General features: G+C 38.3%; 1 protein-coding gene across 1 annotated transcript; it reads right to left on the bottom strand.

The window, feature by feature from the left end:
- Positions 1-683: 683 nt before the first annotated feature.
- stpg4 (sperm-tail PG-rich repeat containing 4) lies at positions 684-12,554 on the bottom strand. The gene is made up of 7 exons (XM_069180021.1): positions 12,508-12,554; positions 11,911-11,965; positions 10,242-10,496; positions 10,027-10,091; positions 9,891-9,936; positions 5,377-5,484; positions 684-4,641 (listed from the first exon to the last, which is right to left on the bottom strand). Exons 1-7 carry the CDS (start codon positions 12,552-12,554, stop codon positions 4,525-4,527), a joined length of 693 nt encoding a protein of 230 aa, XP_069036122.1. The 3' UTR covers positions 684-4,524.
- Positions 12,555-13,225: the final 671 nt, after the last annotated feature.

Genomic DNA, 13,225 nt, shown 5'->3' with positions numbered 1-13,225 from the left:
TCCCTTAAGCTGACACCATGTGTATATAATACGATTTTAAATTTAATTGAGCATTTCTTTCCATTGTGGTCATCATGGCTATTATTCCCCTTCATAATAGTTCATTAATTCTAAGCAGTATGCCAGAACAACATCATTATTCACATCTCATATACAGCAGCTATGACCAGGATCATTATGGTACAATTCTAGGATGTTCAGGTTGGTCTTAATGTACCCATTAGTTAATTGACCTTAAGATGTGTTCCTATGGGAATAAAGATGGCAAATATTGATTTTAAAAAAAATGCAATTCTGTGGCACTAAAAAGGATGCGTGAAGTTGAGAATCCTGGAGTATGTCCTCAGAAATTTGATAACTTTTAAGGTAGATTCTATGTATATTAAATTTAATACTTGAATGGGGTAAAGGATAATCTGGTGGACAAAGCCTAATATTTAGTATTATTGTGTTAATATGCAAAGATCTTTGAGAACATGAAATGAAAATAGGTCAGAGCTATGAAAATGACACCATCTGCTCACTGATGAGTGATGACAGTCACTCTCTCGCTTATAAATATGTGAAAAGTAATTTCACTGCAATCACATTACATCATTGCAGATCTACATCAGTGTTACCAGGAAGAAAGCCCTGCCACATACTTCTTTAATTGGGACAGACCAAATAACATGCTCCATGGATTCCAGATTATCCTGTTTAATGACACAGCTGTGATTCGTTCTCATTTACACACTCCTGGTTTGGAACACAGTTTGACAGCCTCCAGTGTCGGCAGAAATGGATTTGTGAAGGTATTCTGGGAACTATTATTGAAAGGTTTATAGTTTACATCTGGTTTAACAGCTTTGTATAATGGTTTTGAACCACAAAATCTCAAACATCTAGATCAAGCCAGTAAGACGATCCACAGATATCAGCCATCATATTTGACATGCCTTAACATTAGGAGCACCCCATGTAGTTTACAAGTACTCACGTCTGATAACTTGTTTCACATAATGTTTGCATTGGTTTATTCTAGCAGGCGTTTCAAATGTCAAAAAAATAACCACTGGTATCTGTTGGTAGCTTGACTGTAAGAACAATGATAGAAACTGGTTTTCAATTAAAATGTTTTTTCTTAAGGCTGTCAGACAATTATTTCCTTTGATCATTGCTTCTTGCTGTATTTCGGATCAATTCCATAGACTTTCATCTGCTGTGATTGCCATAAAGAAGAAATACAAATGTATTCACTGCAATACAATATAAACCAAAGACTGAATCGCAATCAATAATTACAAGAAGTACCATAATGTCAGTGAAAAGGTTTCTAGGGTTATAATTCGTTGAGCTAATAAAACACTTAAAAACCACAAAATCCTGTATATTCATCCCGAATTTCTCTATGCTGTGAGACTCGATGAGCTTCACTTGACAAGACCTTTCCCTATATTTCAATATCCATTGAAAGAAAATATCACGCATGTAATAGCAATGTTAAAAAAACACATTGTGCTTCTGGGGTAGTATTAAAACAAGGTAATGAAATCGAAACTATTCAGTTAAAGTTATCACTTTCTGGGGGAAGGCTTCTTTTCCTGCAGCCTGATGTATAAAACTGCATTAAATATAAATCCTGCATTGGTCATCGCCTTTCAGCTATCAATGAATTGCTCATTGCCATGTACCTTATTTGTGTCTTATTTGTTGTATTTATATTGTTTCTAAGACACTCCCAATACTTTCAAATTGCTGAAGGATGCATTTTGTCCCTATGTTTCAATAGAAATTAAAAAGCTTTAGTACAGAAAAGTAGCGGTTTTCATTTTATTTCTTTTGATTATATGTAGAGACTTTGATAGCTAATGGATTTTTCCAAAGAAGATCTTCTAATTTGTTACATTAGAGGCAAGCTGGTCAGTCTAAGGAATACTCCGGTTATGACTTACTGGGCTTTTAATATGGCAGACTGTATCAGACAGTCCCCAAGTCATTTCTCATTCACAGTAGGATGGATTAAATAAGATCCCATCACAGGAAACGGTCCTTTCATGAGAGTGCTGAGGCAGATGCACCAATAGTCTTAGCAACCAGGCCTCTGGTGGTGTGAATTAGTTAAGATGACTCATTGTTTTCAGACTGCTAAAAAAATCTTTTAAGGTGGTGTAAACCTCAAAGGATAGTTTTATCAATTTGCTTGCCATTAACAGTTGTAGATGTGTCACAAGGCTCATTTAGGTGAAAATGTAAATCAATACTGCTTCAAATTTTATTCAAAAGCAATCATATGTTCAAGTCATTCATTTATTACAGCTCTGTCATCTTTGGGTACAGACTACGTACAGTATTACCACATATGCAGTGTGTATCTCTGCACTAGAATAATACCAGTACTGCTGTCTAAAATCTTACCACTCATGTCATTTAAAGGGAAGAACTGTAAAGATTGGGTACATTCTGTCCCACATTGATAGATTAGATTAAGCTGAGTCTGGCTCTTGTTCTGCTGTTAAAGCAGATCTAAAAGCTTCCACTTCTGTGATGTACTTTTCCCCTCTTGAGGGGGATATTTCCTTTTTCCAAAATTAATGGATTCCATAAAAGTTGCTTGCCTTTGTTACCTGGAAACCATTTTTCAGAGGCTTCTCTGAGTAGCAGTTGTAGTGGGGAAAGTAGGCTAAACCCTATTAGAGCTGGTAAAATCATTCCTACAGGTTAATACTATTTAACCTTTGAGTAGTGAAGGATCACGAGCATGGGTGATGTGGGGATTGTAACAGGGCACTATGGAGCTCTGTATACAGAACCTTAATTCTCTTGATTTTAAAAGATGTACAACAGCCAGCTGCTTGCAGACCTTTCAATGCCTGTTTGTTCTCAACACTGCCAAACCTGCACTAATCGGCTCGCATTCAGAAACCCCAGGACTCTTTCATAATCAAAGTTACTATTTAAATCCAGAGGTTCAACCTTCCCGTGAATCACTGCTTTATGAAGATCTTCCATTGCACACAGCAGTCTCTACAAAATGTTTCAAAACTGAGATTTTGACATTCATGTGTTGCCAAAATTGACAGCACTGCACTTATTCAGTTAGCCATCAGTGAACTTTTATGAATGTCATCATCCCTTGATGACGTGATAAGATGCAACCCCACTGCTTTCCCTGCCTCTAATGAAAGTGTTTTTCTGTGCCACAAGTCAACGGATCGTTAACATGGAGATGGGGTGGAGGAGTCTCTCTGCAGCTGTTAACATGCAGCTCGGGAGTGCTATTAAAATATACGGTGGGAAATAGCAAGGAAGTGACTCACTGATCTAAAAACGGCATCCTTAATAAAGCAGTAAAATGAAGTGATAGAGCTGTCTAGACTCCGTTCCACATGTCATTACTAGTGCAGAGCATTGCCACCCCTGCTTGTAGTTTATAGTCACAGCAGCATTAAGCACAGGATTTTGCCTATATATCTCAATGCACCCATCAGTAGGGCTCGGGTTTCTTCTCCAAGAATATTATGATGAAATTAACTAGCCCTGAAGTTTTTCTTCGATGGCTAATTTCACTTGCTTATATGCAAAAGCAAGCCTGATGATCACGTACTATGTGTATCTAAGGATAGCAAACCATTACAATTACAGCCAAATAGACTACTTTTCACTTTCTCTGACTTTCACTTTCCAGCAGACATAGACCAACCTTTTCCAGATATATCAAATCAGCAGAAAATCAGTTTGATTGCAGTTGCATGTGAGATTTGTCAGAAGAAACTGGCAGGCTCTCACAGCAGAAGGGGGCTGTGATTGACAGTCGGCAAGAAACTTTTTCATGCTGTGGAAAAAGTTGTGCACTTTGTACACTCACTTCTCACAGGTCAATTGACTGTATGTGGCAAACTGACAAAAGAGTGCATCCTGCTCATACTCCATTACCATAGACACTGCAGATAAAATGAAGCCATTACAAATGCAATCATTTAATTTTTCTTATCTAGAGGTAATAGACAATTTCTCAATCAGGGAGCTGTGTGTGTGTGTTTTTAACATGTTTGAGGGTAAGCTGATGATTATCAGAAATCTGGCAGGTCTGAAGATAAACTGGTTGAGTAAAAGTCCTATATTACAGCTTCTAAGGAAGTATCACTCTTTTTTGATCTCAGAATGCTGGTGGCTTATTTTTGGTGTGTATTTCATTGTATGTTTTGGTCCTGTGTTGAAAAAAGAACTAGTGTCAGCATGGGGAAGGTTCCAGGGATACTTTGCTCACTAAAACGGAGTTTAAATAAACAGGTTTGAAATACTCCAGGGGTAAGGCTTAAAGCCTGCTGCCACTGCACTGTGGAAACGGGTCTCCAACCATTCTTAACCAGGGCCTAACACAACACACAAACACTGTGCATTTAGACGTTTAAAGGAGCTGTATAAGTGGGCATGCATACTTCCTTAATTTGTCTGATCTTTTTTTACATATTGATTTTTCCATTAGTACTGTAGCTTCCGTCATCTTCCAACATGAACTTATTTCTATTAAACAGTAAAATTTTACATCTCTAACATATTGCGGAAGAAAAGACCATGCACACGTTCCGTTGCTGAGCCTCTCTTCAGGAGCCAAGTCGTCTGCCATAGGGGTTCATATGTACCAGGGCCAGGAGTTTTCTGCAACGGCAGAGGACAGCACAGTGGTCACCATTCACAGGCAGTAACAGTCCAGATCCAAACTGTGCCCGTCTGTAATCCTTCTGCAATCATAGAGTGGATGCTTGCAATTCTGATGAACAAGTTTAATTTCTCAGTGCTGCACTAAAGCAGGCTAGAAAAGGATGAGATCTCTTGGTAATCTGTCATTGCTTCCTGCTGAAGCTGAAAGAAGGTCAGAAAAGTTTCTCCCTCTAAGAAAAACATTTGATTGCAACATGCAGGCTTCAGGGTTGTTTGTGTTTAACTTTTATTTCCTTTGTGCCACTAAAGCTCCAGAGAACTTTCAGGGAAAGATGAGCCAGCAAAATACACACTGGAAACAGGAAAGCTCTTCTCCTGAGAAGTGCTTATATATATATAGGACATGATTAGATAATGCACATGTTGACATTTTCATTGAGTTCTCCAGTGAAATATAATTTAAAGTAGACTAAAATCTGCATAAAATCTTTTGAATTAGTTTCCCTTTAAATGAGATTTGTCACTGATATTCATTCCTGGTCCTGGGGGGACACCATGTCTTCTGGTTTTAATTCTGCCCTAAGCTCTTATTGACTAAATCTGAAATCAGTTGTTCATTTCATTGATCTATATCTGCACTGTTTTCAAGTATTTACTCATAGGTTCCTTGTAAAGGCAGATTGTAGCCCTCCAGGACCAGGAGTAAATATTGCTCATCAGTATGATACTCACTGAGCGAGGGGTGACCAGACGGGGCACTGTTGACCGGAAACAAGAAGTGATAGCATGCTGGCCTGACTGCTTTGTGACATGATACTGGCCTGGTGCTGGTCCCTCCTTCTAAAATAGAAAAAAAAATCTGTGAGGTACAGTACATGCTGGGAATTTCTCTCCACACTTTGGATGAATTGCTCTTGTTCTTACTGTACACACTGCAAGAGATTGGACCTAAAGCCATTTAAACTTTGATTCTGATGAAGTGCCATGAAAATTGTTCGTGAACAACAGAGAAGAAATGCTAAGCTTCTTTACGCTTAAATAATCACAAGACGGAGCCAAATGACAGATATTTACACTGACACATTATCTTCATTTACAGTGAAATTTGCTAAACCAGGTTCAGTTTCATATTTCTGATTGGCAATATTGTATTCTACCTGAAGGCAGTTCTCCACTTGCCTGTTTCCTAAGGCTTAATTGAATCCAGCAGGACTCTGTCCACACTGCTGTCATGGAAGCTGCTAACTTGTTTACACTGTGCTCAGCTCTGTTACCATGTATTAATTGCTGTTTGTTATAGTCAGATGCCTGTGTAAACTTGCAGCTTTGTAGAATATGCTTCCACTACGGATTTTGACATTTAAAAAAACTCAAGATGAAGCTTGGAATAATGGCTAGAGCCTGCCCTCCTGTATTAATCAATTTTTCATTCTGAGTTTTTGGGAGGTAAAGGCAAGTACAGTCTCCCCTTGGCATTAGGGTCTACTTATTAGACCTAGATATCTTGACTAAATTTTGTTTGGAAATTGCAGGATTCTCGACACAGAACAGATGGTGCACTAGGTAAGAGAATTAATTGAGATGAGGTCTTGGGGAGAAGCAAGTGTGTACGGACAAATTTTTTCAAATTAAATTAAGTGTCCTGCCAATATTGAAAATACTGCTTTAAAATTTTAAAGTATTCCATATTTTGGCTTACTTTATGTAGCTTTATTACTAATGAAGTAATCCACCTCTTGCATATATTAGGCTTCTGTCTAAGAGCCTTTCTACTAAGAGCTTTCTTCTCTAGTGGCACAGCAAGAATAGTGTGCACTTGTTCTCTGCTACGAGTCTTTTCCTTTTATGATCTTTTCTCCTTACATTTAACTTTCCTCTCCGAACACAACCTCAAACGATATCCCCAGGGTTCAAAGTCTGTGACATCCTAATTGCTTCTCACTATTTTCAGCTTTCCCCCCATGGCATGTGCAGGCAGTGTGCTGGAAATAGTATGCTGAGCTACTCTTTATTTTTCTTAAGGAAAAAAAAACTGTAATTCATGATCCACCTGAAGTCCTGGGTCAAAATTCTTCAGCCTGCTTCTTTCAGACTGAATAAGACTGAATGTGTACCCTCAGAGTTCTGAGGACAATAAACAATGGTAGTTTAGCAAAAATTCCTGTTAAAGAAAGTAACATGAAATGGGGGGTTAAAAAAGCAGTATTTTCCCGTGTTCAACAGGATTGAGAGCTGGGGACTGTTTTGCCTTGGTACATTGAAGGGAGTCTCTCTCAGCCACGCATGGCCTGTCAGTGAAAGAGTACATTAATTTGACGGGAGGGCTCTTCAAATTTTGGCCAAGGAACATGCGTTTCATTCATGAATATAGCAACACTTAAACATGGTATGATGGATGGTGCTGCTGGCTTGGGGCATGATCTTGCAGTTCTTACAGATCCATTTCTTAGGGTCCTGGGCTGGATTGTGGATGGAGTTTTATGCAGGTTCCGTTTACTACCCACCCTATAAATACATGTTTGTTCGAGTTTCCTTGGCATCTCCATAAAGTCCCCATGTGTGTGCCCTATTGCACAACGTCATCCTGTCCAGGGGTTTGTTTTTTCATCTACCCTGTGTCAGCTGAGATAGACCCCAGCTGCCCACAATGAGCTATAGGAGGAAGCAGCTGTGGCCAGGGGCTGGATGGGATAACTTTAAAACCGCACTGGCTTGAATGCAGTCTGGTTTTGCTCTGTACTACTGAAGAAATTAATGATTTCCTACTCCACTTCCAAGAGGATTAAGCAGATTAGACAGTATTGTGCCACACTGATTAAGCAAACAGATTTATCTCTGCTTGCCTGTGGATCCCTTAAAAGAGAAATACCCAAGCAATGGGGGTAATGTTCACATACAGCAGTACACCTGCAAAAATATTTTTCAGAGATGGAACTTTGGGATTGTATACTATGATGCTCTCATTACAAGTAATTAAAATTGAGTTCAGTTTCTTTTTAACTTTCCTTCTAAACTGAAACAGGATCTGCTGCACAGCACTGTACCTCCAAAAAGATACTTCTTAATAGGTGTCTTGATCTGTCCTGGTCTAAGATGAAGAGAAACCTAGAGCTCTGTCAGTGAAAATCATTGTACAGCATCACATGAACATCTGCTAGTTAATTAACATTTAGGATGACGACGGAATTTTTTTTTCTCATTCTGTAAACATGAGCTGCTAATCACACCTACTCAGTAAAATTATTGCCATATAATATTGTATATTGTGATTATAGGGATGTCATTCTTCATAGCTAATTTTATAAAGGTGGTGTGGAACACTTAAGAGGTGTTTTGCCTTTTGAGCAGCAATGGTGATCTCTAAAAGCTTCCGTATTAGTCTAGAAGTCAGAGCTTGGTTGTCTGAATAGCCAAGCAGTCGAAGTGAACGTGATGAGCACTGACTCAGAAATAGGTAAAGTGTCCTATTAATGTCTGACATGACTCTGAGCTTCTGGTTGGCTGAATGTGTTTATCACATGGCAGAGCTGAGGCAGTGTCAAACTGATTTAAAAAAGTGCACCTAACCGTGCACTAGGGACACTTAAACAACATTCATCATTTATCACAGCATAACCATTGCTGTCATAATTGCTATTGAAATACAAATTCTTATCATGTCACTGAAATCTCCCAGCATTCTAGAATCTACAGAGCAAGCTTGCCATCTAACTTATATCCGATGCCCTGTGACAACAGTGATTACAGAAACCTGACAACTTGTAAACGGCAAAATTCCTACTTTTTAATTTGTCATGTTTATCAGTAATGTGCCTACACCTACAGGTATCCCTGTATAAAATGAAAGTTTATTTTTTATTCATGTTAAAATTAAAGTAGCAGTGTACTAGATAGAGTAGTGGTAGAGTTTTTTTGGTTTCATGTGCTTCTTGCTGTAGTTCCCAATGACAAAAGGTGTCACATCCAGTATTTCCTACTATGAGAACTGTTTCCCCTGTTTTGGTTGTGTCATGGAAATATTTACAAATGATGGCAAAACATCGGTTAATAAAGTTGCCTGTTATGTTTAACTCATAAAATTGGGAGGGGACTTGTAGAGCCTTTTTATTATTCCCAGACTGTCAAGATCAAAGAAACGTCTGCAGTTCCAGTTAGGCTGAAAAAGTACACTGCACTGGGATCAAAGAGTTGGAACAAAGGAATTTCTGTTTGTTGATAAGGTATTTGAGACCGCTTAAACTTTTAAGACAGAGGTACAGTGCTAAAAAGGTCTGGGAATCAACAATATAACTAAGAATTAAGTGAACATCTTACTTGGCACATTTAAGGAGATAATTAGAATCATGTGATGGGAAAAAATCACAATAAAAAACAAATCAAGGATTTAGTTTGGGCAGCTCAGCCTTGTATAAAGGTCAGAAGCTTTAGGAATTTTGTCCTCTATACATTAAGTAGGAACCTTTATTGTTGGAATATTTTGTTAATTACATAAATAACACAAACATTACAACCATAACACAAAAATGTATCTTATGTATTTGTGTTATGTTTAATCATGCCATCTTCATATTTTAATTAAATGTTTATGAAGAATTAACTGAATTACATTTTAGGTCTAAAATAAACAAGAATACCAACCAACTTACAGTAGGATTTTCATAACTTTTCTTAGCACTGCAAACTTGGATGGTTGATGAACTGGTTTGATTTCAGTCAGATACCTTTTTCTTCTATTGTCCATTTCATAACTTTGTTTGGAATATATATTGTTGGATTGTCTGTCTGTTGGAGTCTGAGTCATATGTAACCCATTCAAAAGAGTAGCTTTTCAGTAATTTTATGATTTACATCCAGCATGGTTGAATTGAGTTTAAGTAGATGTCAGAAACAGATGGGTCCTGTCTCTAGGGATAGGTAAATGATTTAAATGTGGCACCAGCAGTTTAAAGGAGTCTTGCTTGATGGCAAGCTATGGGATAGCACAGAAGGGGTGCATTGCAAGAAACATAAATGGACTTCGCACCCTTATTTTTGTCCTCGTCGCTGGACCCAGCACAATCTTGAAAATACTCATAGCTCAAACCATCCCTGTAGCATAACTCCTTCCCCTCTTCCAGTCATCACTTACAGACACCCAGTTAGAGCTCAGGGACAGGCAATGCAATTACTTTTATATTTGACAGATCAGGACTCATGAGAAATGAAAAAAGTGGTAGCATATTTAGTAGAATCAAGTGAATACTTACAGGAATAAAGGTCAATCGCTGAACAGCAGATCGGAACATCACATGACTAAAGGGGAGAGAGAGGGGCAACAGTTACAAAATCAAAGAGTCTCAGAAACTGAGTGAAATCATTGTCACAAATATTCATTCTACTTACTTGCAGGGTAACTTTACTACAGGTTTTTCTGTTACATTGTAGTGACACGGTGAGACATCTATATCCTGAAACAGATGTATAGTATTAAGATGGATAAACTGGTGCTCTTAGACCATTCAGTCTATTTTGCAGATTATTGATCTGTCTCATGAAATTGGGTTTTCAGTAATGCAAGTGAAATCGGCTTGCACATCACACTTAAGTCCATATCCCACCTTGTCTCTAATCCCTAGTGTGAAATTGTTGGGTCTGGGACTGTTTTTGAAGCAGTAAGTGGCGTTCCGTTTCTCGGCCTGCTGTACAAAGTTGGTAAGGCTGTAGGCTCCTGGTAACAGGAAGTCTCCCTTACGCACCACACCCACGGGATACTTCCTGCCACTACCTTTGAAGCTGTATGTTATTTTGACAGGATTCAGCCGGGATTCTTCAATGAAGTCCTTGATGTGATAGCTCCCAGGGTTTGGAGAATCCTGTGAAGACAAAACGGCAAAGTTAGTTTACTCAGTACTACAAAGCCACTGTCCTTTCATTGATGTGGCTTTGTTGGTTTAGGCATTGTGACATTAGGGACATTGTTACTACAGGAGATACAAACAGCCAAGCATCAAGTTTGAACTTGTTTTTTTTTTTGCATTAGCTCAATTTTGTGTATTGCTGGTGAGAAGGGCAGGGTGTTGGCTGAGCTTTGAGGCTATCCTGCAATCAGTGCCAGTTTCTGATTCTCGTAATGACAGGAGCTCATTGCGCGGTGCATGAATAAAGCCCTTTTTCCTCAACTGCAGCAGGGTTCTTACTGCTCCTCGCTGTTTGATTTCTGTGATGTTTTATTCAGACTGAAAGCTCTCTCTAATCACAACACCAGGAAGTCTCCACAGGGAGATATGACTGATATTTAGAGCAAAGCCTTTGGAAACTTTGTTTTCTTTTTTATGAATAAAAAGAGATTAATGCAAAATGTAGGCAGGGCAGTAAAACAAGTTAACAAACAGGAAAAATGGCCTTTCAAAAGCTTTCCACATCAATCTCTGCTTCTAATGTAAGGAAAGTGCTAGCTGTCAGAAGATGCAAAACAAATAGTATCATGGATCAAACCGTAGAGGTATGATGTAGAGATGTCAACACTGAACACCCAGCAGCATCTCTCTTCGATAGCGTCCTTCATAATGCCCTTTTAAAAATGTTTGAATTATTTATAAAATGGATATTAGCATCAATGGCAATATTTGAGGGACTGATCGTACTTAAATAAGTACAAAAAATTCAAGTGTATACAGTCATGGCCAAAAATATTGGCACCCTTGCACGTTTTGCAAATAACTCTAAAAATAAGTGGAAATTGACCAAAGTATTTGGTCTCCACAATTCTTTTTCCAGTTAATATTACAGAACCTATAGATCTGTCAATAATTTTGTCAGTGTCATTTCTTTTCCTTTTCTGATTTAAAAGGATAAATATGTATTACATTCTGAATCAAAAACAAAGGTTCTGTAATATTACAGTATATAAATTCTTTGGTCAATTTCAACGTATTTTTAGAGAAAATGGTGAGATTTGAAAAAAGTGTAAGGGTGCCAATATTTTTGGCCATGACTTTACACGAACTCCATTTATCAACTTGATGTCGCAGACTATGTATTTTCGTCATAAGAATGGCACAACTAAGAGGAAAAGTCACAAAAACCACAATTATATTGTAGCAAAGAATTTTTACGTAACGGTTAAACCATTAAATTGAATTTCACATTTGTGATTTTATTTTCTTGCTTGTCCAGATCCCGATGTTCCTTTCTGCCTTTTCTTCCAGTGTAATAAAGCAGAGGTTGGACTTGTCTTTAACGGAGCGCTCTTCCTTCTCGGGACATCCCCTTGAGAAAGACACTCACTTTAATCTCGCTTCTCCACCAGCCATCCCGCTCTGACAGCTCCTTCCTCACTGTTCTGTAGAAAATGGAAACTAAATCATCACTTTTTTCAGCCACATATTAATGCTCACTTATCAAAGTCCAAGAAACAATTTTTCAGAAGTGATTCCTTCAATTAAGGATACAAATGTACCATTCACATTGCCCCACAAAGCCCTAACCTTTCCAACAGTACACTTTAGTTTTCAACACTTTTCCCTTGTACTGCATTTGTTTTTATTGTGCAGCACTCTACACTTCCCACTTCAAGGAAGATCTATATCTCCAAAGTCAATGCAGCTAGATCAGCACTCTTACATAATACCCTCTACACTTGAGAAAAATGCTACCACATGCCCTGCATGCTCCTGACTGATGTTTTGCACTGCAGGGTTGAGGAGCAAAGGCATGATACAAGAGAATAGGATACTTGATGTACCATTTTCTCTACAAGAAGCTTTTAACATGCATATAACATCACATGCAGTGTTGTATTGTTCTCTCAGGCAGACTGATTATATACACCCTTATTTTCAAAATGTACAAATCCTCCCTAACATCCAGGCAAAGTTTGCTCACTGGTATATTACAGAGCAGCACAGCTTAATTCCCCAGATGATTTCCATCATTCCAGATGAAATAAAAATTGTTTTTTTTTTTTGGCAACAGATAATAATGAAGCATCCAATTTGGAGATTCCACAGTTTAGGATGAAGGCCTGCCACACAACCACTTTCCTTTGTAAGTGCAGCACTTAGATTTTACAGTTTGACAATTGTGAGGAAACGATCCTTTCAAACATGAAATCTTAAGTGTTTTTATTCTTTCTTGGCAGACCTGAGACGTGGCTGCATACCCGTGCGCAGTGTCACTTTTTTCGTGTGATCAGTCTTTCCTTGTTTCTCAGAACCTACCGTAAGAGCTGGAACTAAATTATGCACAGAATTATACTATGTTCTGTGTATTTTAAACGGCTCTTTTTACTTCCTGTCTTGTGTACAATACTGACTGAGAATTTACGTAGCGTCTTTTATCTGAAGGCATTGTATGAAATATGACCTTAAACACTTAAGGATGTACTGTAGTGCAGTACGTCTGAGAAAAAGCGTACCGACAAATTCAAGACTGAACCTCTGCATATTACATTAGTATACAAGTATCAAAGTGGAGTTTGCTTTTGGGCGCACTTTAGCGTGCTTACCTTATCCCGAGATTTGTCAAGAACTGCCCGTCTCTCTTTTGTATTTACAGTGTCTCCTGCTTCACCAGCGGTCATGTCTCTTTTCTTTGCGTCTTC

The sequence above is a fragment of the Lepisosteus oculatus genome, chromosome 17, assembly GCF_040954835.1.
Source record: "Lepisosteus oculatus isolate fLepOcu1 chromosome 17, fLepOcu1.hap2, whole genome shotgun sequence".
In the NCBI taxonomy this organism is placed as follows: domain Eukaryota; kingdom Metazoa; phylum Chordata; class Actinopteri; order Semionotiformes; family Lepisosteidae; genus Lepisosteus; species Lepisosteus oculatus.
Note: the sequence above shows the minus strand (reverse complement) of the source record. Positions and strands in the feature narration are given on the sequence as shown.

Coding starts and splice junctions, on each gene's coding strand:
- stpg4 (XM_069180021.1), bottom strand. CDS start 12,554: ATGGAAATCATCTGGGGAATTAAGCTGTGCTGCTCTGTAATATACCA. Junction 9,937..10,026: donor GTAGTAAAGTTACCCTGCAA/GTAAGTAGAATG, acceptor TCTCCCCTTTAG/TCATGTGATGTTCCGATCTG. Junction 5,485..9,890: donor AGCGATTGACCTTTATTCCT/GTAAGTATTCAC, acceptor TTTCTATTTTAG/AAGGAGGGACCAGCACCAGG.